The following is a 23,478-nucleotide window of genomic DNA, read 5'->3' on the forward strand; positions in this document are numbered from 1 at the left end:
GGCCCATTTGCATGGATCTAGCTATCTCACCCCCATGATTTGATAACAAGGATGAAGCTCAGGCCCTCGATGATGTTGTTCATGGCTGGACTATTCCCAATCCACCTACTATTCATAGGGATGACTAAGGATTCCATGGTTAAGATGAACCACCACCCTCAACTAGTACTACTTTGGCAACTTGAGGATGTTTCCTATAAGTTTTTTTGCTGAATAGTTGTTGATTCCTGTTGAGGCCATTTGAACTTTGAGAGGGTAAACTTGTATCCCCTGGCCCTTTTTTGTGAATTGTCACTTAGTATATTATTTATTAATTGAAAAGGACTATTCATCAAAAAAAAAATTACCACATAGGATAAAAATAAAATCATAATATCTTCATGTATTACCCTTCAAGATTTTCTTTATAAAAAAAACTGCTTCCAATACATATCTTTATTTTTTAATACAATTCTATTGTTTGTAGGAACACTAAAAAATGGTTGTAGCAAAACCATTAGAGTAATACACTTAAAAAACAAATGAAACAACCACAAGAACTTATTTTCACATCTATAGAACCTACCCAAACAACATTAGTCTTTGCATTCAAATAATTCATTCTTTGAACACATGGATAAAAGATTAAATTATTCTTTAAAAAATATTTGTATAACTTAATAATCTTTTATTGATGCAGGAGCATCCAGAGGTATAAGGGCAATCCTATGTCACCCAAAAAAAAATGTACTTAGACTTAGTTTCTATTCCATGTGTTTTCATTTTTGGATACCCATTTGGGTCAAATAAAGGTTCCAACTCTCATAGTTCCACTATCAGCATTTTAGGATAGAGTATTTGAACACCTTGGGATATGTGTAAATGTCAAAAAAATTGAAGTATGTAATTGGGTCATCATTTTGGTGAACTAAAAGGTGTAAATTGGCCAAATGAATGTAATTGTAATTCAAAGCATTGTAGAAAAAGAATCAAGTCAAAAGGCCCAACGGTTTGAAAGTTATTAAAGTTTTTCGAGTTTTGGAGACCTCCTAAGAATGCTTCAAAGTCTATTTAGGGGCATTAAATGACCTTGAAAAGGGCCAAAAAATGGGGGATGAGCAAAGCTGGTCCATAAGGCTATAGAGCGCTTCGAGAGCTTTCTAGAAATGTAAATGGTTCGTCAATCGGAGCTACGGTTCAAAAGTTATGCCTCTTGGAAGTTCGATTACCATTTTTGGATTCATCTAGATTTGCGTTGACTTCTAACGTAGCTTCTAGAGCCTTCTACTTGGTTGGTGGATGCCTACTAGCACTTTCTAGAATGTATTCCTAGTCCTTAACCCTCCGGGGTCTATTTAAGGATATTTTTGGCATTGTAAAAGACAGTTCAAAGTGGAGTTTGAGAGGAGGTAATAAAAGGAGAAATTATCTCCAAATTTATGCTATTGTAAGCCCTTAGGACATGTTTTGAAGTCTATTTTCTCTGTACTGAATGTACTAGCTTATTTTCACAGTTAATACAATTTCCCTTTTCCTATTGTGTCCATTTTGCGCTTGGGTTGTTTCCCCATCATTTATATATGTCACATTGCAATCTTAACTTAACTTTGAGGTCACCTTCATTGTTCATTTTATAATTGTAGATTTTTTCATAGGAAGCTAGGTCCATAATTTTAGAAATATTTTTTTTGAGATAATACTTGTGCTAAGTTTTTTTATTCTCCTATAGTATATTGGAGTGATAATATAATATTATCCATTCCATTTTAGCAATGGAGTGATAATAAGAAAATTAATATATCTAATAGCTAAAACTTCAGAGATGTTTCTTCAATATAACCCACATTGTTCAAAAATTTATAAAAATAAATAAATTTTGTTTTCTAGATATGCTGTGTCACGTCAAGTTCTATGTATTCGAATTTTAATTACTTTTTACTTCAATAGTTTAAATTAAATTTGAAGTGAGTCCAAAATACACAAAGCTAAACCTATTATACTCTAAACAAAATATTTTACAATTTTTCAAAAGTAGAGCAATGTCAATATTTAATTTGATTTCCAAAATATTTAAGTATATTTATCTCAAAATAGATTAACAATAACAGAATATATTGAAAATTTACAACTTATCATTATTTAATTAAAGGTAACATGTCTAGATATATTTCAAATGGGCATTACTTAATAATAAAAATAAAACTTGTGAATCATAAAATTGGGCAATTATATAAAATCATATACTTCATTTTATATATATATATATATATATATATATATTAGAAAGGTTGATCATGAATGCTTAATGAAACACTGTATTGGACATTTTGTCCTTCCTTTTCTTTCCAAGTTTCAAAATATTCTCCTCCATAGAATGAAACACGAAATAGAGGAAAAAGAGAAGGTCCCTATTTGTAAATTGATTTAAGATGCAAAAATGATAGTTGTAAATTTTAAAAAAATGACCATCTAGCGTATTGTAATAATTGATATCATAAAATAGCTCATCACATGGTGGCCAAAGAGATTCTCTTTCAAACCAACCTAGTGTTCAAGCCGACTCTTCATCTGACATCAAGGAAAAGTAATTTATTAAGATTGGCTTGATTGGAAACCCTAGCTTTCTTGCACCATTTCATGCCTTCAAGGGAGATCCCACTACCTCTACAAATGACATCTTCATTAATCTAAAACAATATCTTATTAATAGTAACATGTCGGTCTTTCAAAGAGTTAATAAATTGCATGGTAACATTTTCATGATACCAATGAATGCATATTATGAAAAGAAGTGGACCACCTTCACACAAATAAGTCCAAGATACTCCATTATTTTAATGTGCTCATCAATATCATTCATGTCAATATAAATATGATTTGTGGCCATTTCAAAACTTTCCCCTAAATCAATGACCAATTCCTCAAAGAAATCCATTTCAAATTCACCTTTGAAAACTAAAAAAGTGTAGAGATTGATAGATAAATTTGCCCTTCACTATTTACAAAGAAAACAAGTCCTTAAAATATGAAAGGTCAAAATAAAGCCAATATCACAAGTTGTCTTCTCAAAGGAAAAAAACACAATAAATATGGAGAAATTACTCCTTTAGTATGCTACCATAAAAGGAAATAATTCCACCTTGCATCATAATCCTACAACTCATTATAATTAAGTAAGACCATCCTTGAAACAAAGAAGCTTTTTTAATATTGAATATAGTAAAAAATATAGTATATGGCCATCATTACTTTAATGACTTTATTCAAATTTAAAATGTACTCTGTTCTAGAAGAAGAGACTTTTCCACACACCACCACATGTAATTGAGGTGTATAATCCCATCATATTTCAATTTTATCAATTTTAAAAATATTTTGGATAGATGTAGCTAAGCCTTCCACATTTCACAAAAGTTGCAAATCTAAGGTGTCATGGTTGCATACAACAAGAGTGTCCACCACCTAGTTCCTTTCTTGATACATATGCTAGATTTTCACATTATGTAAAATACCAATCAACTTTTATATGACCAAAAGCCAAATCAATGATGAGTTGTGTGTCACCTTATAACATTAGTTGAAATAAACCAATAGACATATCATTTTTATCCCCTTGAGTAAGGCCATGGATTCTATGATATTGCTAGAGTTGACCACACATATCCCCACACAAAATCATAGGATTACCCTTGTCATGCCCTATGTTTCCCCCAATAGTATAAACACCAGTTGTGGCCATTTAATCAAATTTTAGTTTCAAGCAAAAGGAAGGAATGTCTTGGAATTGAACAGTACTTCTAGCAATTGTATTAGTGTTATAAAACCTAGAGACTAAGGAGTGAAGTCTCCAATTATCAACCATAATCTCATCCTTTTTCATCGGGGTGAGGGGGGAGGGACAAGAGGTGTTTTGAATATCCAAGATGTAAAAAATTTGTTGATGATATTAACCATAATACGTATAGTAGCAACAGAGGGAGAGTCTTTTTGTCTGATGATATACTTGTTCCCTTCTTTCCAAAGCTTCCAAGAGGCATATGTTAGAATAGTTTTCCATAGGGTCATGAGGAGGGGGCAATCAAATGGGCATTTCCAATTTGATATAAATTGATGGAGGCCATAATTAAAGACTTGGGACAACCTATGTTTATGTAAAATTCTCTCCTAGACTTATTTGACATAAGGAAAGAGAATGAGGAGGTCATAGATGCCTTCATCGTCATTTGTACACATGAAATACCAATTGACTAGTTGGAAACCTCTTCATTTAAGTTTTTCAATAGTAAGTATTCTTCCATTGAAGAGTAGACCACCAAAAGAAGTTTATCTTCAAAAGGGTAAAATGGTTCCCAACATATCCATTGACCTTAGTCATAGTAATTGTGTGATATGAGAATTTAATACTAAATTCACTCTAAGTATACAGAACCAAAATAATGATATCCTCTCCAGGGAAGCCTGGGATATGAATCCCATTAATCGTAGATTTTAGCACTTCCAAAATCATAGTGATATTTCTTTTCATCTTGAACATTAATTAAAAAATTATGCCATTTACCATTTTTATCCATATAATTACTTAGTCTCCACCTATATAGAATAGTACAAAAATGATTTATGAGGCTGAATCTGATTTGACTAAGTGGGTAATTTTTGAGTCAATCATCTTCCCAATATTTGATATTGTTCCCATCCCCAAAAATATATTTCACACCTTGGTTTAGAAGCTCCACTTCTTAGGTATATTAGAAAATTCTATATCCAACAAGGAATTCATTATTTAATATTTGATGGGAGAAGGAGTTATCCTTCACATATTTGGCTGTCATGATTTATGACCAACCAATAGTGTTTTGGAATAGCCTTCATCCCACCTTGGGAATGTAGTCTCTATTGTGGTCTTTTATTTTCGTCAAATTTAGTCATCCCTTACATTTAGATCTATAGACTTTTTCCTAGCTGACCAACCTCATTTTATCCTTCTCCCTAGTACATGATCAAAAGAAGTTGCATTGTTTTTTTTTTGCAATTATATCCTTGAATCCATTGGGTATCTTAAACAATGATAGGAAATTGACAAAAGAATATCTTCAATGGAAGCAGACATGGGTATAAGAGTTTTTGTTAAATTGTAGCAAAGCAAAATAATAATTTTATATTGATTATATAACTATACAATTTATAAATATGACATCTTATTATTTATATTAAATTATCTTCTATGATTAAAAAATGACTTCTTATAATTAGGATTAAATTAACCTGTGCACATTGAAGATGTAAGATTGTTTTTAATATCGATATTTAAAAGAAAAAAAAGGTTTTTTACACTTATAAAAGCATAATATCAATGCCTAGAATTATCTTCACAACATCAAAAAAATTAAAATCCCACCAACTAAAAAATGTAGAAGAAACCACTATTAACATCAAATTGTCAACATCATGTTCCCAATATTTCCATGCAACAGATATAATGACCTACATTGTAGAGTCTTATATATTTTGATGGTTACACAACCCAAGAACATAATGGACACAACAAAAAAGGGAAATTATATTAATTGAGAAAATAAGCTAGTACAAATAGTACAGAGAAAATAAACTTTAGAATATGCCCTAAGGGCTTACAATAGCATAAATTTGGAGATAATTTCTCCTTTTAGCACCTCCTCTCAAACTCCACTCCGAACTGCCTTTTAAAATGCCAAAAATTTCCTTAAATAGACCCCGGAGGGTTAAGGACTAGGAGTACATTCTAGAAAGTGCTAGTAGGCATCCATCAACAAAATAGAAGGTTCCAGAAGCTATGTTAGAAGTTGGTGCAAATCTAGAAGAATCCAGAAATGGTAACCGAACTTCCCGGAGGCATAACTTTTGAACCGTAGCTCTGATTGACGAATTGTTTACATTTTTGAAAAGCTCTCGAAGTGCTCTATATCCCTATGGACAACCTTTTCTCATCCCCCATTTTTTGGCCCTTTTCAAGGTCATTTAATGCCCCTAACTGACTTTGAAGCATTCTTAGGAGGTCTCCAAAACTCGAAAAACTGCAATAACTTTCAAACCATGGGGCCTTTAGACCTGATTCTTTTTCTGGAATGCTCTAAATCACAATTACATTCATCTGGCCAGTTCACACCTTCTAGGTCACCAAAATGATGGCCAAATTGCATGCTCCTATTTTTTTTGGGATTTTTAAACTCATTGATAGTGGAACTATGAGAGTTGGAACCTTTATTTGACCCAAATCGATATCCAAAAATGTAAAGACATGAAACAGAAACTAAGTCTAAGTACATTTTTTTGGGTGACACAAGATTGTCCTTATACCTCTGGATGCTCCTGCATCAGACACCCAGGGTAGATTGAAAAGTGACCCTGTCACTTTATGGAGGGTAGAGGAAATCGCAAATGGGAAACCTCAGCTGCTGAAATCCAAGTTGAGTCCTCGATCGGCCATCCTTTCCATTTGACCAAATACTCCTCATACTACCTATTTCTGGTACTCCTACCCACACAATGATCTAAAATGTCTTCTATCTCCTCCTTCTTAGAAGTAGGAATTGGACATGGCTCTAACACCAGCTCATCATCTGCACCATCATCATGATACTCTATTAAATCTGCAATGTTGAAAATGGGAGAAATGTGAATACCATCTGGCAGCTCTACTTCATATGCATTTCCTGAGTCATGTTTCTTCAAAATTTTGCAAGGGCCAAATTTCTTCATTTTCAATTTATTGTAAGTACCAGCTAGAAATCTTTCTTTTCGTAAGTGCACCATGACTAGATCCCCTACTTGGAATTCCTTATGTCTTCTCCTTTGATCAGCCCTAGCTTTATACTCTTGATTCATCTTGGTAATGTGTGCTTAAACCTCCTCATGTAGATGCTTGATATGTTCAGCAAATTCTTTCACTTTAGCACTTGTCCTCTCCCCTTGTTCTATCTTCCTTAGCTCTAGTGCAGTCCTTGGGCTACTCCCATATACAATTTGGAATGGTGAATTTTTAGTACTCCTATTTACAGAGTTATTATAAGCAAACTTTGCCTGTGGTAGAATCAAATCTCATCCCTTGGGATTATCCCCAACTAAACATCTCAGTAAATTGCCCAAACTTCTATTTACCACTTCTGTTTGACCATCAGTCTATGGGTGATGCGTGGAATATAATTTTAGGTCTGTTCTCAACTTCTTCCACAATGTCTTCCAGAAATACCCCACAAATTTAGTATCTCTGTCAGAAACTATACTTCTTGGAAGACCATGTATTCTTACCACCTCTTTGAAAAACAAGTCTGCAATATGGACAGCATCATGAGTTTTGTGGCATGGAATGAAATGTGCCATTTTGGAGAACCTATCAACCACCACGAATACTGAGTCATTACCCCTTTGTGTCCTTGGCAATCCAAGAACAAAATCCATACTTATGTCCTCCCATGGCCTTGATGGAACATGAAACGACTGATATAGGCCAGTATTGTGACTAAACCCCTTGGCAACTTGACAAACTTGGCAACTTTGTACGAACTTCTTCACATCCTGTGAAATTTGAGGCCAAAAATAATGTTCTCTAAGAAAGGAAATGGTCTTATCTTGACCAAAATGTCCTGCCATTCCTCCACTGTGTTTCTCCTTAATCAGATTTTCCCTCATGGAACTCCTTGGAATGCACAATTGACTACCTTTTAACAACATGCCATCCTGAATCAAATAGTCTAACCACTTGGTTCTCTCTACAGCAACAGGTTCTTTACAAGCTTTCCATGCTTCAGCAAAATCAGGATCCTTAGGGTACAAATTCTTGAGTTCATCAAAACCAACTACTTCAACCTGCATTACTGTAAGCAGTGACTGTCTCCTACTTAGTGCATCTGCAACCCTGTTAGATTTTCCACTTCTATGCTTCAACACAAATGTATAACTCTACAAGAATTCTACCCACTTCATATGCCTCTGATTCAATTTACCTTGGCTATTTAGGTACTGTAATGCCTGATGATCAGTATACAAAACAAATTCCTTTGGCAATAAATAGTGCCTCCATTTCTTTAAGGCCTTAACTATTGCATAGAATTCTTGATCATAAACAGAATACTTCTTCTTTGCATCATTCAATTTTTTACTAAAATATGCAATAGGCTTACCTTATTCGCTTAATAAAGCCCCAATAGCACTACCACTAGCATCACAATCCACCTGGAACACTTTTCTAAAATCTGGAAGTGCCAACACAGGTTGTTCAGTCACCTTCTTCTTCAACAATTCAAAACTTCTCGCAGCTGTTGCAGTCCATTTGAACTCTTTTCTATCCCCTCTTATTGTATCAGTTAGGGTGCACATATGCCACTAAAATTCTTAATAAACTTCCTGTAAAAACTAACCAGACCATGAAATGATCTTACCTTAGTAGAAGACCTCAGAGTAGGCCATTCCAAGATGGCTTTTACCTTCTCTGGATCCATTTTGAGACCTTCAGGTGATATAACAAACCCCAAATAGAATAATTCCCTATTTGCAAAGACACACTTCTATAGATTAATTAACAGTTTCTCTTCCCTTAGCCTTTCAAGGACACTACGAATATGCAATAAATGTTCTTCCAAAGTCTTGCTGAAAATTAAAATATCATCCAAATAGACAATAACAAATTTTCCCAAGAACTTCTTAAGTACCTCATTCACGAGCCGCATGAAGGTGCTTGGGGCATTCGTCAATCCAAAGGGCATGAGTAACCACTCATAAAGACCCTCCTTGGTCTTGAAGGCTATTTTCCACTCATCTCCTTCTCGAATCCATATCTGATGATAGACACTCTTCAGATCTATCTTTGTGAAGTACTGAGCTCCACTCAAGCAGTCCATAAGATCATCCATCCTTGGAAAAGGAAACTGGTACTTGATGGTTATCCTATTTATAGCTTGGGAATCTGTACACATCCTCCACTCTCCATCCTTCTTTGGTGCGAGTACTGCAGGTACTACACATGGACTTAGGCTCTCTCGAATCAAGCCCTTCCTCAACAGCTCCTGAACCTGTCTATTTAGCTCTGTTTTAGTAGGAGTCATCCTGTGAGCAGCCTTGTTAGGCAAACTAGCTCCTGGAATTAGATCTATCTGATGACTGATTTGCCTTACTGGTGGCAATCCATCTGAAACATTATTAGAGATAATATCTCCAAATTCCTCTAGTAAATCTGAAACTTCAAACGGTATTTCACTACTACCTTCTTTATCTTTCCTAGGAATCAAAGCATAGCACATATGCTGATGTTTCATGCCATCTAAAAACTTCCTTCCATCAACAAGACAAATCCTAGCACTACTACATACCTTTTCACCTTCCTTTTGCATGGGCTTCAATTTGTGGTGAACTCCATCCTTTGTTAGAGAGTATGTGTTTGCATGTCCATCATGTATTGCATGTCTATCAAACTGCCATGGTCTACCCAACAATAGATGGCAAACATCCATCGAAATAACATCACAGAGAATTTCATCATGGTAACTCCCAATTTTGAATTTTACTAAACATTGTTCACTTACTAGGACCTTATGATCATCTTTTACCCAAGAAATTCGATAGTGCTGGGGATGTTTCTTCCTCTTGAGCTTTAGCTTAGAGAACATCTCTTCTGATACCAAGTTATCAGTGCTACCACCATCAATGATCACATCACAACATTTATCATCACACTTGCATCTGGTACGAAACAAACTCCTTCGTTGTCCTTGTTCATTCTCACCACTTAGTAGGACTCTTTCATTTACCAAGGTCTCTCCTCTTTCTGCATCCTCTGAATCTGATGATTGTGCATCCTCATCCACATGAGCAACCCTAGCTTGGCCCTCAGCTCTCCTATCTGTCCTTCCTTGTAGTTGAGGGCATTCAAAGGCACGATGACCTTCTTCATTGCAATGGAAACAGGTACCATGGAAGCCTCCTCTTCCTTTTCCACATCCTTTGTCTCTTCCTCTTTGATTTCCAAAGTCTTGATCATGGGAGCGGTTGAAACCCTCATTCCTCTAGTTTCTGCTAGTACCCACATCTTCATTTTTCTTTTGGGTTTCATTGTGGCCTCCAGATGATCTACCACTTCCCCTTCCTCCTTGACCATGCCCTCTTTGTCTTCCTTCAAACCTTTTATTCAGCTTCTCTTCAACTCGTAGGGAAAACTGGTATGCCTCTTCAATGCTGGTCATTCTTACCAGAATTAATTCCTCCTGGATGCTTGGTCGCAACCCACTGATATAATGAGCAACCTTCTCCTTATTTTCTTCTGCATGCCTCGCTCTAATCAAGAGTCGGTAAAATTCCTCTGTATATTCTTGGACTGATCTTCCTACTTGCTTTAACCCATGCATCTTCATAAACAGATCAAGCTCGTAGTCCACAGGAATGAACTGCTTCTTCAAGTTGTCCACCATGCAATCCCATCATGATCTTCTCCTTTCCTCTTCTATTTCTTTCCAATTGAACCTCTTGCCACCAAATTTTGGCATGGCCTTTTAGTTTGGCCTTTGCAAACTTAACCCTATCTGGGTCCCTGATATCCTCATACTCAAAGTATTCTTCCAGTTCATTGATTCAATCGATCAACTCATCTGGTTTCAAATTTCTTGAAAATACACCCACTTCAATTGTAGGTCTTTTCCCAAACTTAGTAATGGCCCTAAAAAGCCTTTCCTCTACAGGATTCAAAACTTCCCCATCAACTTCCTCTTCTGGTCCCATTACTTCTTCTTCATTTTCATCCTCACTATTGTCACCTATGGCAATATTTTCTCCTCTATGAAGCTCCTCTTGCAATGCCTACACTTGCCTTTGGAGGGCTCTAACCTCCTTAGGATTAATAGCTCTAGCCCTTCCACCACCCTCTCTTCATGGAGGCATCTTCTAACTCGAACCCACAACCACATAGTCATGGTGCAAACTGCCTCACAGTCGGTGCTCTGTCTACACACTCAGAAAAAATAGCTCTGATATCACTTGATGGTTACACAACCCAAGAACAGAATGGACACAACACAAAAGGGAAATTATATTAACTGAGAAAATAAGCTAATACAAATAGTACAGAGAAAATAAACTTCAGAATATGCCCTAAGGGCTTACAATAGCATAAATCTAGAGATAATTTCTCCTTTTAGCACCTCCTCTCAAACTCCACTTCGAACTGCCTTTTACAATGCCAGAAATCTCCTTAAATAGACCCCAAAGGGTTAAGGACTAGGAGTACATTCTAGAAAGTGCTAGTAGGCATCCACCGACAAAATAGAAGGTTTCAGAAGCTACGTTAGAAGTTGGTGCAAATCTAGAAGAATCCATAAACGGTAACCGAACTTCGCGAAGGCATAACTTTTGAACCGTAGCTTTGATTGATGGACTGTTTACATTTTCAGAAAGCTCCTAAAGTGCTCTATAGCCCTATGGACAAGCTTTGCTCATCCACCATTTTTTGGCCCTTTTCAAGGTCATTTAATGCCCCTAACCTGGCTTTGAAGCATTCTTAGGAGGTCTCCAAAACTCAAAAAATTGCAATAACTTTCAAACCGTGGGGCCTTTTGACCTAATTCTTTTTCTAGAATGCTCTAAATCACAATTACATTCATCTGGCCAATTTACACCTTCTAGGTCACCAAAATGATGGCCAAATTGCATGTTCCTATTTTTTCAAGATTTTCAAACACACTGATAGTGGAACTATAGAGTTGGAACCTTTATTTGACCCAAATGGGTATCCAAAAATGTAAAGACATGAAACAGAAACTAAGTCTAAGTACATTTTTTTTTGTAACACAAGATTGTCCTTATATCTCTGGATGCTCCTGCATCATATTTGTTAGATGTTTAGAATTATTTATTGTATCTAGTTATATGCTTGAAAATAAAAACATGGTTTGAGATCTCCTAGCACAAGAGAAGCATAAGACACATCTTTAAAAAATGGTGAGTGGACTCAATATTAAAATCTGAACAATAGAGAGCATGGGTGATATCACCAATGAGAAATATGAAGAGCTCCTTATCACTATTGTCTTCATGGAAATCATTTACATGTATCTTGCAATTCATAAATTTGAAAGACATTTCATACCTATTCATAACCTTAAGACTCTACATGGAGATAGACCCCATTTTTTCATTCCATCACAAAGAATTTAGTTATCATGTATGGTCTAAGTCTAAGTGTATGTGATTTTACTACATGTGAAGATAACACCATCCTCCTCTAGCATCATATCACAAATTTGATCAATTAGCTCATTATTTTATCTTTTATAGATATGGGTGAAGTTTGTAGTTGTTGACTTCTTGGAAATATCAAAAATTTTATTGTTTTCTCTATTGCTTAATTCCATTTTCCTACATTCATATCAATTTTTGCATTCCTTAAGTTTGTATCCTTCTCAATGTCAATTATAATAGAAAAAGTGTTACCTCTATCTACCCAATGTTTGATACATCAAAGAGTTACTAGGTTTCTCTTGTGACTCGTCCTTCACAAATTATCTCTAAAATAAATTATCCTTATATCTAGGAAAGATGGAAGTATTGTTAACTTTCCTATGATTCTAGTGAGCAAATTGTCATCTTTACATTATTTAACACATTTGGTTAAATAATAAATTAATAGGATTTTTAGTCAACATCGTCAAAGAAATCATAAAGGATCTAGGAAAATGAATAGAGTTTTTCTTTGTCCTTCTTGCAACATCAATAATATTAGTAACTAGGAAATATTTCACATATGAGATATCAAAGAATACTATAGGAAAGGAAGGACACAAGGAATTGTGGAAGTTGTAGAGCCTATAGATTTACCCTTGGTTTAGAAAAATAATGTTACCTAAGTACTATATTTTTTTACAAATTTTGTTAAAAATATTTTAGAAAAATTTAGAATAAAAAAGGGATAGAAATAGTATCATGGTTTATAATTGATCATAACTAAACTACTAGAAACTATCTCCATGCTTTGAAATTTATTCATAATAACTACCATGGAGGGCTTGCACTTAATTGATAGAAACAATAATAAAAAATCAACATCATGGAATGAGGTCAAGCTATCATTCTTTCTTCTCCTTCTATGGGGTTTGTTTAGCTACTAGATATCTAACAAATCATTAGAGGGATCCAAGAAAAAGTCCTCTCAAATCAATGGTAGACCTTGAAAATTTTCATGCTAAATTGCACCATATGTTTTTTAATTTTTACTTAATAAATATCATTGCTAAGTGTATTTTTTCTATTTTGTAGGCATAAATTAAAAATACCTAGGAAATGGAAAAAATTCATTGTCTCATGTGATACAATGATGGAACCCCATGAAGTAGTAATTTTTGTTCTTCTATTTTGGATGACTAAAGATCGAATGTCTATGAGGTAGCAATTTATTTTGGACATACTAATATAAGGTGACTATGACATGGTGATTTTTTCAAGTCTGAAGGTACCTATAAAAGGGGATCACAAAGTGGCAAATTTTGTTGTTTCAGGAGGGATCAATGAATGACTTAGTGAAAATGAAAAAAATATTTAATGTATATTTTTAAAAGGTGAAGTAAGTAGTTTTGTTCTCATCAAAGTAAGAGTCATTAACTATAGAATGTTTGAAGTGATAGGTAAGTGAAGTGGAGAAGTAGTCACTTGTGCAAAGTCTATGAAATAATAAATAAGAATTAAAAGAGGAATAGAAAAAGTAAGTTATTAAAATAAAGAAATCATTCTCTACAAAACACCATTTTCAAGGTGTAGAAGGAATTGTAGGATGTGTGAGTGAATTGCAAGGTTGTATTTTCAAGCTTCAAAAAGTCATACGTTGAGTTTTCTTCCTCAATTTGTAATTCCATTCAAAATTGCACCTAAGAAAGAGATTAATGTTAAGAAAGAATTTAATGCTAAGAAAGAGGTAGCTATAAGGAAAGACTAGGGTGAGAACATGGAGAAAAAAATCTGAAAGACACTCCTAGAATTATTTACTAACTTTGCCACTAGGTCCATATTTTTTGATGAATATAGTGATGTAAGGATGAAAATTTTCTAGTTTATGATACGTCTCTATTTTGGTATTTTTATGCAAAGAAAGATTTGAAAGAACCTCGAAATAATATTTGGAAACTCATCTTAACAAAAACTATAGTTCCAAATGTGTATATAGACTTTGAGCTTATCAATATCCTAGTCAATCATTATGAAAAAACTATGGAGAACAATTAGGAAACTAGAAAAAATAACTCTACTTGTCTTAACTAGGTCTTTCATTAAGGAGTGATTTTTCTTGAGCACTCAGGCTCTTAACAAGATAGATAGAGATTAGTTAAGAGTTGACTATAAGAGGACAATTAGATTTAGGTTTTCTCAAATTGCACAATGCATGAAAAGCTGACAAAATAATAGATTGATGCCAATTGAAAACATGGATCCTCATTCTATTGATAGTTTTCTGTGTTTTTTCATGAATAAGTATTATGGCTAGGCTGAGTTGTTTGGAGATAATTATACCAAAATTATTCCCTTTGATTACATGTATTTTTCCATGACGATTCAGAACCCTCATTCATATCTTGAGTTTGAATTTGCAAGTGAAATCAAGAAAACCCTTCATACACAATTATCTTGGCAGAGGACTACCGCATCTTTCAAAAATCTTCCTCTATTGTGCCATCTATTTATGTTTCAAAATGCTAACCATTTTTGTAATAACTTAACACCACTAATGAGAAAAGTAACCCATTACCCATTTAGATGTGGTGAAAAGCTAGGAACAAACATGGAGGATATGGAGATTTCAAGAATTATTAGACATGTATTTTTTGTGTACATAACTAGACTACTTTGAGGTTTAATTACCAAGATCCCCAAAAAAATCAACCTCATGTTAAGGCCAAAAAAGGATATATTCCTGATGGGAAGTATGACTTAAAATTTGGTGAATCAATATGCAATTCTAATTTTACACTAAATAGGTTATATGGATGTATACATCATCTACATAGGCTACCTCAATTTGTGTTTGAGAGGGTAGTTTTCCTTAAATTTATCTAGCTATTGATGTGCAAAGAAAAGGATAAATTTAATATGTGGGGTTTGAAAATCCATATAAGGATAAAATTTATCTAGCTATATATGTATATGAACTCCATGATAATTAAAATTCGTACAAGAAAAATGAGGTTAGAGAGTCATCTCCATAGCTTGAAATCTCCTCCAACACCCAAATCCATTTTTTTCACCAACCAGTAACCCTAGTCTTTAAAGTTAAGGATAAAAGACTAGAAGAAATCAACAAAGAAGAAGTATAGAAAGAGTGCACGTATAAGAACCTTGAGGATATCATGAAATCTATGATCAAGATGATTATTTCAATGAAGTATATGTGGGGTCTGAATGTCTAAATAAAATGCTTTCTTTCTTAAAAGATAACAAGGTTATATTGCTAGAGTTAGATAAAAAATTGAATCCTTCTCGATATAGATTAGGTTGGCTCTATGAGATAAGAAAATGGATTCAAATTCCCATTGGCTAGTTAAGGATATAGTGGATGTTTTTGAAGCCATAATAAAGAATGTAGCCAATAGAAAGTAGGATCAAGAAAACTTAAATAAAAAGTATAGCTCATTTCCTCTATTGAACATTGTGTTATCTTTGTTTGAAGGGAAATGATAGAAAGACTAAGAGCATGGATTAATGTAAGGATGGAAACATGAAAGTTCCATAGAGTGATATGGCCTAGTTCAAAGAAAATGAGAACCTCTAGATAAACAATTTCCATACATTATTGGATAAAGTTATTTTTCCTGAGAGAAAGTTTGATAAATTTCAAATTAGTGTTTGTGTTTCTAAAGAAATAAGTGGCAAGATATATAGAAGTTTATTCCTAATATATCCATATTCACATGTTCCACACACACACAGATGTTGAAATGGATCAATGGATACATGTCAGCACGAGAACTAGTTCAAGAAGAAGTAACAACTAATGAAGAATATGATGCCTCTATTGGAGAATGGAGGACATGAAACCTTTATTAAAGTAGTTTTTAGATTTTATGCAAAAGTATAATTTAGTTAGTTATGAATAGTCATGTAATGAAGAGATGTAAATATCTATTGTGCCCCTTTTTTGTTTAAGAAAGGTAGTACATGATCTCATTTTGATATAAGTTAGAAGATATATGTTACATACAATACATTTTATGTATGATACAATCTGATATTTTGGACATATTTCCCTTCTATGAAATATTATAAAGCACTTTGAAGTGTAATGATTGATGTAATTTCAAGATTTATGCAACTTACATATTTCTACTATTGTTTCTTATTCTATATATCAATATAAGATACTTTCCTTTGATATTGATCTCAAATATTTGGATGTTCAATAAATCACTTGTTGGTAGTTTACTTTTGAATTTATGTTATTGTTAATGGATTGAGTTTTATATATATCTTCTATTATCAAATATTTGATGAAATGTAATATCTTTCTAATTATTCTTGAGTATTGGGTCTAAGCTTATTTTGACTAGGCTCCATATTACTCAAGTTATCTATCCAATAGCTGATGGTATAAACATTGTCTTCAAAGGTTTGATGATACTTTGATTTAGGGTTAGACTCTATTTGCCCAATTGAAAAGGATTGGTCTAGCTCTTGTTAAGTTTATCAACATTTTTAATTGGCGAGGTTATTTATATGATTAGCAACATCACATTAAGTCATTGTTACCATTTTTATCATACATTTTTACTTAAAACACTCATTTAATTATTCAAAAAGTACTCAGCCCTACACTTGTGATTTCTCCTTGAGAATAACTAGCTATCTCAAGAGTATTACTTTGTAAAATTTGCATAAGCTATACTAAATTTTTTTCATAAGGTGTACTCATCTAGGATAGCATATCTTGAAGTGAAGAGGATTTGAGTATCAAGCATCAATCATTTCCATTATCCAAATATTGTTAGATTACTCAATATTGACTAGGCAAGGATCATAATGTTTCCAACCGATAAGTTGAGAAACCAACAGAACATCAACCTCCTCTTGTTATTTACCCTACACTTTCTCCTACTATAAGAGCTTGAGGCTAGTAGATGTTGCATGCATTACATTAGCCATAAAGTCCACTAGGGTCTTAAAACTAACATCCAACCCAATCATCAATTTCTTTAGGTTCTCCCACTTCACCCAAAGACTATTTAATTCAGCTTCATCCTTCTACATTGTTAAAGTAAACATACATTATTATTAATTATACTGATAGATATTTAGTTTTATTGTAATAATCTCATTAACACTATAAATTAAATCATTTTTTGTATTATATATTTATTAATGATTAGTATTACTTCTATTTTTATCAACAGAATGAATAGAACAATTGAGAGATACAAAAGGATTCATACACAAGGGAAAGAACTTAAAATGAGTGGAAATTCAATAGAGGTATTTGTATTATCACCATTATAAATTTCATGTATATTTTATTTTATCATTTGAACAGTGTTTAGTATAATGCTATATAATAGTTTTAAAAACTAGGAAGATATTAAATATTTATATAAAATTATTTGATAGCTTGTTTGTTAATTGATTTAGCATTTGAAGCTGGAAGTAAGACAATTGAGGCATCAAGTTGATACTTTATTGACTGAAAAGAGGTTTGTTCTGTTTTAATTATTAAATTTTTATTTTAGTTAAATTAATGTTGAATTTTTTTATGAAGATGTGAATTATTTAATTATTTAATTTTTATATAATATTTAAAAAAAATAAAATTGAACATTACACAGAAATCTAGAAGGGGAAAATATTTCTTCTCTAGACATCAATCAACTCAAACAGCTTGAGATTCACCTTCAACAAGGACTTGATAGGATACAATCAAAGAAGGTAAATAAAAAATATAGACTCAATTATACATACAATAAGATTTAAATTTAAATTTAAAATTATTTATCTGATATAGTCACTAACATTTTTTTGTATGATATGGTTCAAAAAAATAAGGATAATATGTTTCTTCAAGAGATTGCAACAATTCAAAAAAGGGTAGGCTACACCTTTATCTTTTTAGTATATACTTGAAAGAATAGTTGTAATGAAATTTTTTTATACCAATGGTTGTAATCTTTAATTTTAATATATGTTGCTTTCAATTTACTTGATTTAGACTAAAATGTAATGAAATGTTATTTATAAAAACATTTAAATATGTTTTTGGTAGGAACGGGTTTTATTGGCTGAAAATCAACTATTGTGTGATAAGGTACTATGTATATGTAAGTTACATGATTTATTGCATAATTTATTGATTGTCATATTCTAATTTTATATTGTCAATTTATAGCTTACACAATTTGAGTGTACAAAACTCACAAATGCACTACATTATTCCAACAACTTCTTTCTTCAAGGTCATGTCAACAAAAGTACTGTGATCGGAGATTTAACTGAGATGGTTCACCCTTATCCTTCAGAAGATTCAACTAGCACCGAGACTAGTCTCCAATTAGGAGGTGCACATCACTAAATTTGTATATTCTACTTCATCTACTATAACATTTCAAACTTTGTATTTTAAATAGTGTCTAGTGGCGGATAGTAGCAGTATCTATTTTTTTAATGCAAAATACTTAATTACAATTTCATACATGAATAAATCATGTTACAAATTATTTAATAACAGTCATGTTTTTTTTGAAGTTCATATAATACTTAAGACACAATAGAAAATAATTTTATTTTTTAAGTAAAGCTAACATTTGTGTATATATAAAAACCATTTAAAATAAAACACTTCAATTAAAATAACATGAAAGTAATCTATAAATAAATACATTTTTAGAACTTATGGAAATAATTCAAATACACCTCTTGAATATTCTAATTCTTTATTTATGCATTCCTGATTATGTTCATTGTGTTTTTACAATATGTTGCAAGTTTTGGAAGCTTAATATATTTGCCAATCAATTTTGTAGCTACATTGTATTTTGTTCTAGAGACTGTTAGTTAAGAAAATAGAGAAGATTATGTATATGTAAATATTATTATATATTAATATAACTTTCAATTTTTACCATTTATTTAATATTTTCTATTTAGATGAAAAACATGTGCATACTTTCTATGATATATTGTTTTGGCATATCGCTTCAATACAATATAATTTAAATGATCTCTAAACTTATAAATATCTTATATTATCTATTATATTGATTTTTTCCTCTCATTTTTAAAGAGCCTAATTCAATATAAGTGAACCTTATAGAAATAATAGATATATCTTAAAATTTTATTTTCTCTCAATAGTGACAAATATTGGACCATAAGTTTCACTTTGCAACCTCATTTATACTGTTTCAATTTTATTTTTCCCACCTAACCATTTATTTCATTACTCTTATTTCCACCTTTCTATCCCCACCCTCTTAGCCTCCTATCTTTCTTCTTTAAAACCTACTCAACCACCTTATCTCTTTTCGCCCCTATGACCTTTATGTATGGCATCATTTTTCTTTTCCCTTGCTTCTTTCCCTTCTCCCCGATGCTTTCTTGCCTAGTTAGTCTCTCTTTTATTTCCCATTTATTTTCTTTTAATCTCATTTTAAAAAATATTTATACTTGGTATTCTTTTCCACCTGGCATTTTGTCCTCTAGCTTTCTATATTGGCATGTTCTTCTTCTATCCTTTGAATCTTTATCTCTTCCTTTATTTTTATCTTATTTTTATTTTATTGTTCATCTTTATTTCAATTTTGTGTTATTTTATTTTTTATATCTATAGTTTACATTTTTATTTTTACAATCTCTTTTTTCTATCCTTGTTTTTTAAGTTTTCATTTTATAAATGTTTGTGATAGTCAAAACATTACAAGGCTAATATGATGATACTATTTCATCTCATAGGTCTTAAAATGCTATGGATAGTAATAAAGCTCCGAAAATTGTGCTTCAATTGGATATTTATAAAGAATATGATAAAGTGAATTCAAACTTCCTCTTTTAAATCCTTACTAAATTGAGATTTAATCCTAATTTCATAAGAATAATACTAGAAGTTATGGGTAACATATATTTCTCATTATTGTTCAATGGAACATATTAGGGTTTTTCATATTAGTTAAGGTCCTTTGCTAATGAGACAACTTTTTACCTTTTCTCTTTCTAATGTTGGGATGGATTCTTAGCCGAAATATATTAAAACTTGTAACTATTTGAAACATAAAGGGAATTGGATTATCTACCTTGCTACAACATGAGATTTTGTAGTAGGTTTTCAATGATAGTTTTTTCTTTGGGATTTAATTGGTATTTTACACAAGGCATTTCCAAGTATAAGATTTACTTGGGACAAAAAATATAATATGCAAAAACTAATAATTAATTTTTCATACTAACAAGGATCTTTAGAAGTAAATTATTATTGTTTTGGATTTTGAGTTGGCTAAACTTTTGACTACCTATCTTTTCCTTTTGGTAACTATCAACACAACTTCTTCTAACTTTTGGAAACTTATTTATGAATGAAATCAAAATAAAATCATTCAATCAAAGGATAAAAAAAATTGTTGCAATGTAGGTAAACTTGAACTTTTTAGTGCTTCACTCTGTGAAATCGCTATTTATCTTTTATTTATTTTTAATATTTTAGGGGAAGAGTGGAGAAATTAGAGAGAATTTGATGCAACTTTCAATGGACAAGAGTGGAAAAGAAAAACAGATTAAGCCTTGTTAGCAAGGATACTAGCTGAAAAAGTAAGGCTATTCATGCTCTTGGTTCAACAAAAGTGTTTGAAATCAATAAATCTATGCTGACCAAGATTGGTTGGAGGCTTTCTCATGGATCCTTAGACTTGTTTAGGATTAAGAGGGAAACTAAATTCCTAAATTCACTTTTTTTTCCCCTTGTTACTTCACAAAACATTACTATGTTCTCTAAAGTATACGAAAACATGTTAAAATGTAGAGGGCCATTAAAAGGTGGTTTCAAACTAAAAGTTAGTAATGAGAAGAAAGCCATATTTTGGGAAGATTAGTGTCTCAATGATAATTTTCCTAGTTTGTGATCGTTCAACATGCTTATGGAAATATTGAAGAGAATGTTGTATATTATAAGTCTCCTCAAAGCAACTTAATAAATTCAAAGGATTATACCGAGGAGTGTCATGCTTTATCTAGTTAGGCTAAGGATGAGTAATCAACTTAGAATAGATAAAAAAAATGACCTCTTTACATGGTTGGGGAACACTTTAGGGGTTTTCATCATCAACTCTTGATGTTTACAGAAAGAAAAAAATGATGATAATTAAATATGGAAAATGGTGTAGAACCTTTATATTATTTCTAAAATTATTTTTTTCTAGTGGGAAACCCTACATAGTAAAATCACGAGTGTTGTTAACTTGAATAAAAAGGAAGTTTGAGATGATTAAAAAGTTCATATTATGTAAGAAAAGAAAAAAAATGACATTAATCACATCTTAATTCATTTCTCTTTTCGTAAAGAGGTATTGTGAAAGGCAATGAGTAAGTTCAATATTACTTGAGTGTTTAGGGCTGATTTATAATAGTTTATCATTAACTAGGAATTGGATTACACGTCCTTATTCCTACCCACAATGGGAAGTGTTCCTACATTTATTCTTGTTTTATCATTTTCTTCGGGAGATAAACTATTTTTGTATGAATGGTTCTATCTTTTGTCTTCAACCAGTTGCCATAATTGTAAGAGATCATTTGCTATGGTGGTGGACATCATGTCTCCTTTTTAAACTATTATGAAGGGATTCTTTGTTGTATATGAATGATGTATGTTATAATGGGACAACCCTAACTACTCCATCCATACATACATATTTATTTCTCATTCATCTCTATTTGGGGTGGATTTTTCCCATGAGGTTTTCTCTTTATCTCAAACTTTTGAGAGAGTTCATTTGATATATTATTCAAATACATATTGTAAATGGATACCTAACATGACCTATTTTTATTGTGAGGGGATTATTGGAGCACTTGGTTGTGGAAACTATAAAACTGGAAGTGATACAATTTGTAGGAAAGCTAATAGTTTTTAACTAAGTTAATCCATTTGAAAAAACTACTTGCTAAAGGAATATTATACATAAGATAATTAGAGAACACATGGATATTATAATTAATGAATATGGAATATAAGATTTTCCTATACAAAAAAATCCATAACTCTCAAGGTAGAAGTTAAATTGGGAGATAAAATCAATACTACATGATATGCATCATTATGCTATTTTATAATGATGATCACAACATTATTGGTTGGGAGGAAAGAATAGTTTGGATTACACCAAGTGGAAAAAGAAAACACTCAAAGGAAAGTTACAACATTTGATATTATCAAAAGTCTTAGATGAGATGATCATGTTGAACAGTGTGACACTAAAGAGAGAAGATCAAGAGACATTTATTTATGTATTAGCTAGATCACTAGATAAATATAAAGCTAAAGCAAAGAAATGCATAGGGAAAGGTAATATATTTGGCCTATTCCAAGTAGTATCTAGAGAAAGATTAGTTGAAGACTAGCAAGATCATAAGACAATTACGTTGATACTTTAAGATATGGGAGAAGCTTAAGGTGGATGAATAGGAAGCTTAAGGTTGAAATATGGTCAAGACTAAGAGGTAAAAGTTGAGAATAATAGAATAGTTATTGAAATGAAGATTTTTAAATGCAATGAGTTTTTTTACTATTAAAATTATTATTGAGAAGAAATCAAACAATTGCATTAAGGCATTAAAAAAACATCACTTGAAGAAGAGCACAATAATAATTAGATCTCGTTAGAAATGAGTGAAATTACAAGATCAAGTATTTAATTATTCTTAAAATATACTAGAGTTAAATCACTAGGTTAGGTGAACCCTAACATGTTTTAGTTGCAAATCCGCTTACTAGATAAGCTCTTAAAATAGTTTTGTAAATCACTTAACAAGATGGATCATGACAGATTTTTTATACTTCTAACTATGGATAAATCACTCATAGTTGGGTGAACCCTCAAGAAAGAGTATATATATTCTTCTAATATTGAATCATTTACTCTGGTATTGAGATTTGTGGTTATCATTATCATCATCATTTTAATGTTCTGGGAAGTGTTTTCTTGGTACCAAAATTCAAGAAATGTGGGTGAAAATGAATGGTTTAATGAATCACCCCCAAACACTCTATTAGAGTTAAAAATAAAAGAACAAAACAAATATGGAAGAACAAGAAACTATCATTAGCGTAGTATAGATTTTTTGAGAAAAAATCATTAAAATGTACAAGGCATAAGGGCTAATCGGTTGCAACTATTATAATAGAATTACAATGAGATATATTTGAGACATAGGTGTTGAGAATAGATTGAAAACAATGAAAAAAGGAGATTGTTTGAGGGATATTGTTGAGAACATACAAGTATGATCAATATTTTTCAATCATTTTTT

General features: G+C 32.1%; 1 protein-coding gene across 1 annotated transcript in view; it reads left to right on the forward strand.

The window, feature by feature from the left end:
* LOC149537643 (agamous-like MADS-box protein AGL11) overlaps positions 1-18,532 on the forward strand; it is a 71,567-nt gene extending 53,035 nt beyond the window's left edge. Inside the window, exons 3-8 of the mRNA XM_089801392.1 lie at positions 17,367-17,445; positions 17,599-17,660; positions 17,793-17,892; positions 18,010-18,051; positions 18,227-18,268; positions 18,350-18,532. Coding sequence (XP_089657518.1) covers positions 17,367-17,445; positions 17,599-17,660; positions 17,793-17,892; positions 18,010-18,051; positions 18,227-18,268; positions 18,350-18,532 — 508 coding nt within the window. The remainder of the gene's footprint in view (positions 1-17,366; positions 17,446-17,598; positions 17,661-17,792; positions 17,893-18,009; positions 18,052-18,226; positions 18,269-18,349) is intronic.
* Positions 18,533-23,478: the final 4,946 nt, after the last annotated feature.

The sequence above is a fragment of the Cupressus sempervirens genome, chromosome 9 (assembly GCF_028749045.1).
Source record: "Cupressus sempervirens isolate cs-2001-9-10 chromosome 9, ASM2874904v1, whole genome shotgun sequence".
NCBI lineage: Eukaryota > Viridiplantae > Streptophyta > Pinopsida > Cupressales > Cupressaceae > Cupressus > Cupressus sempervirens.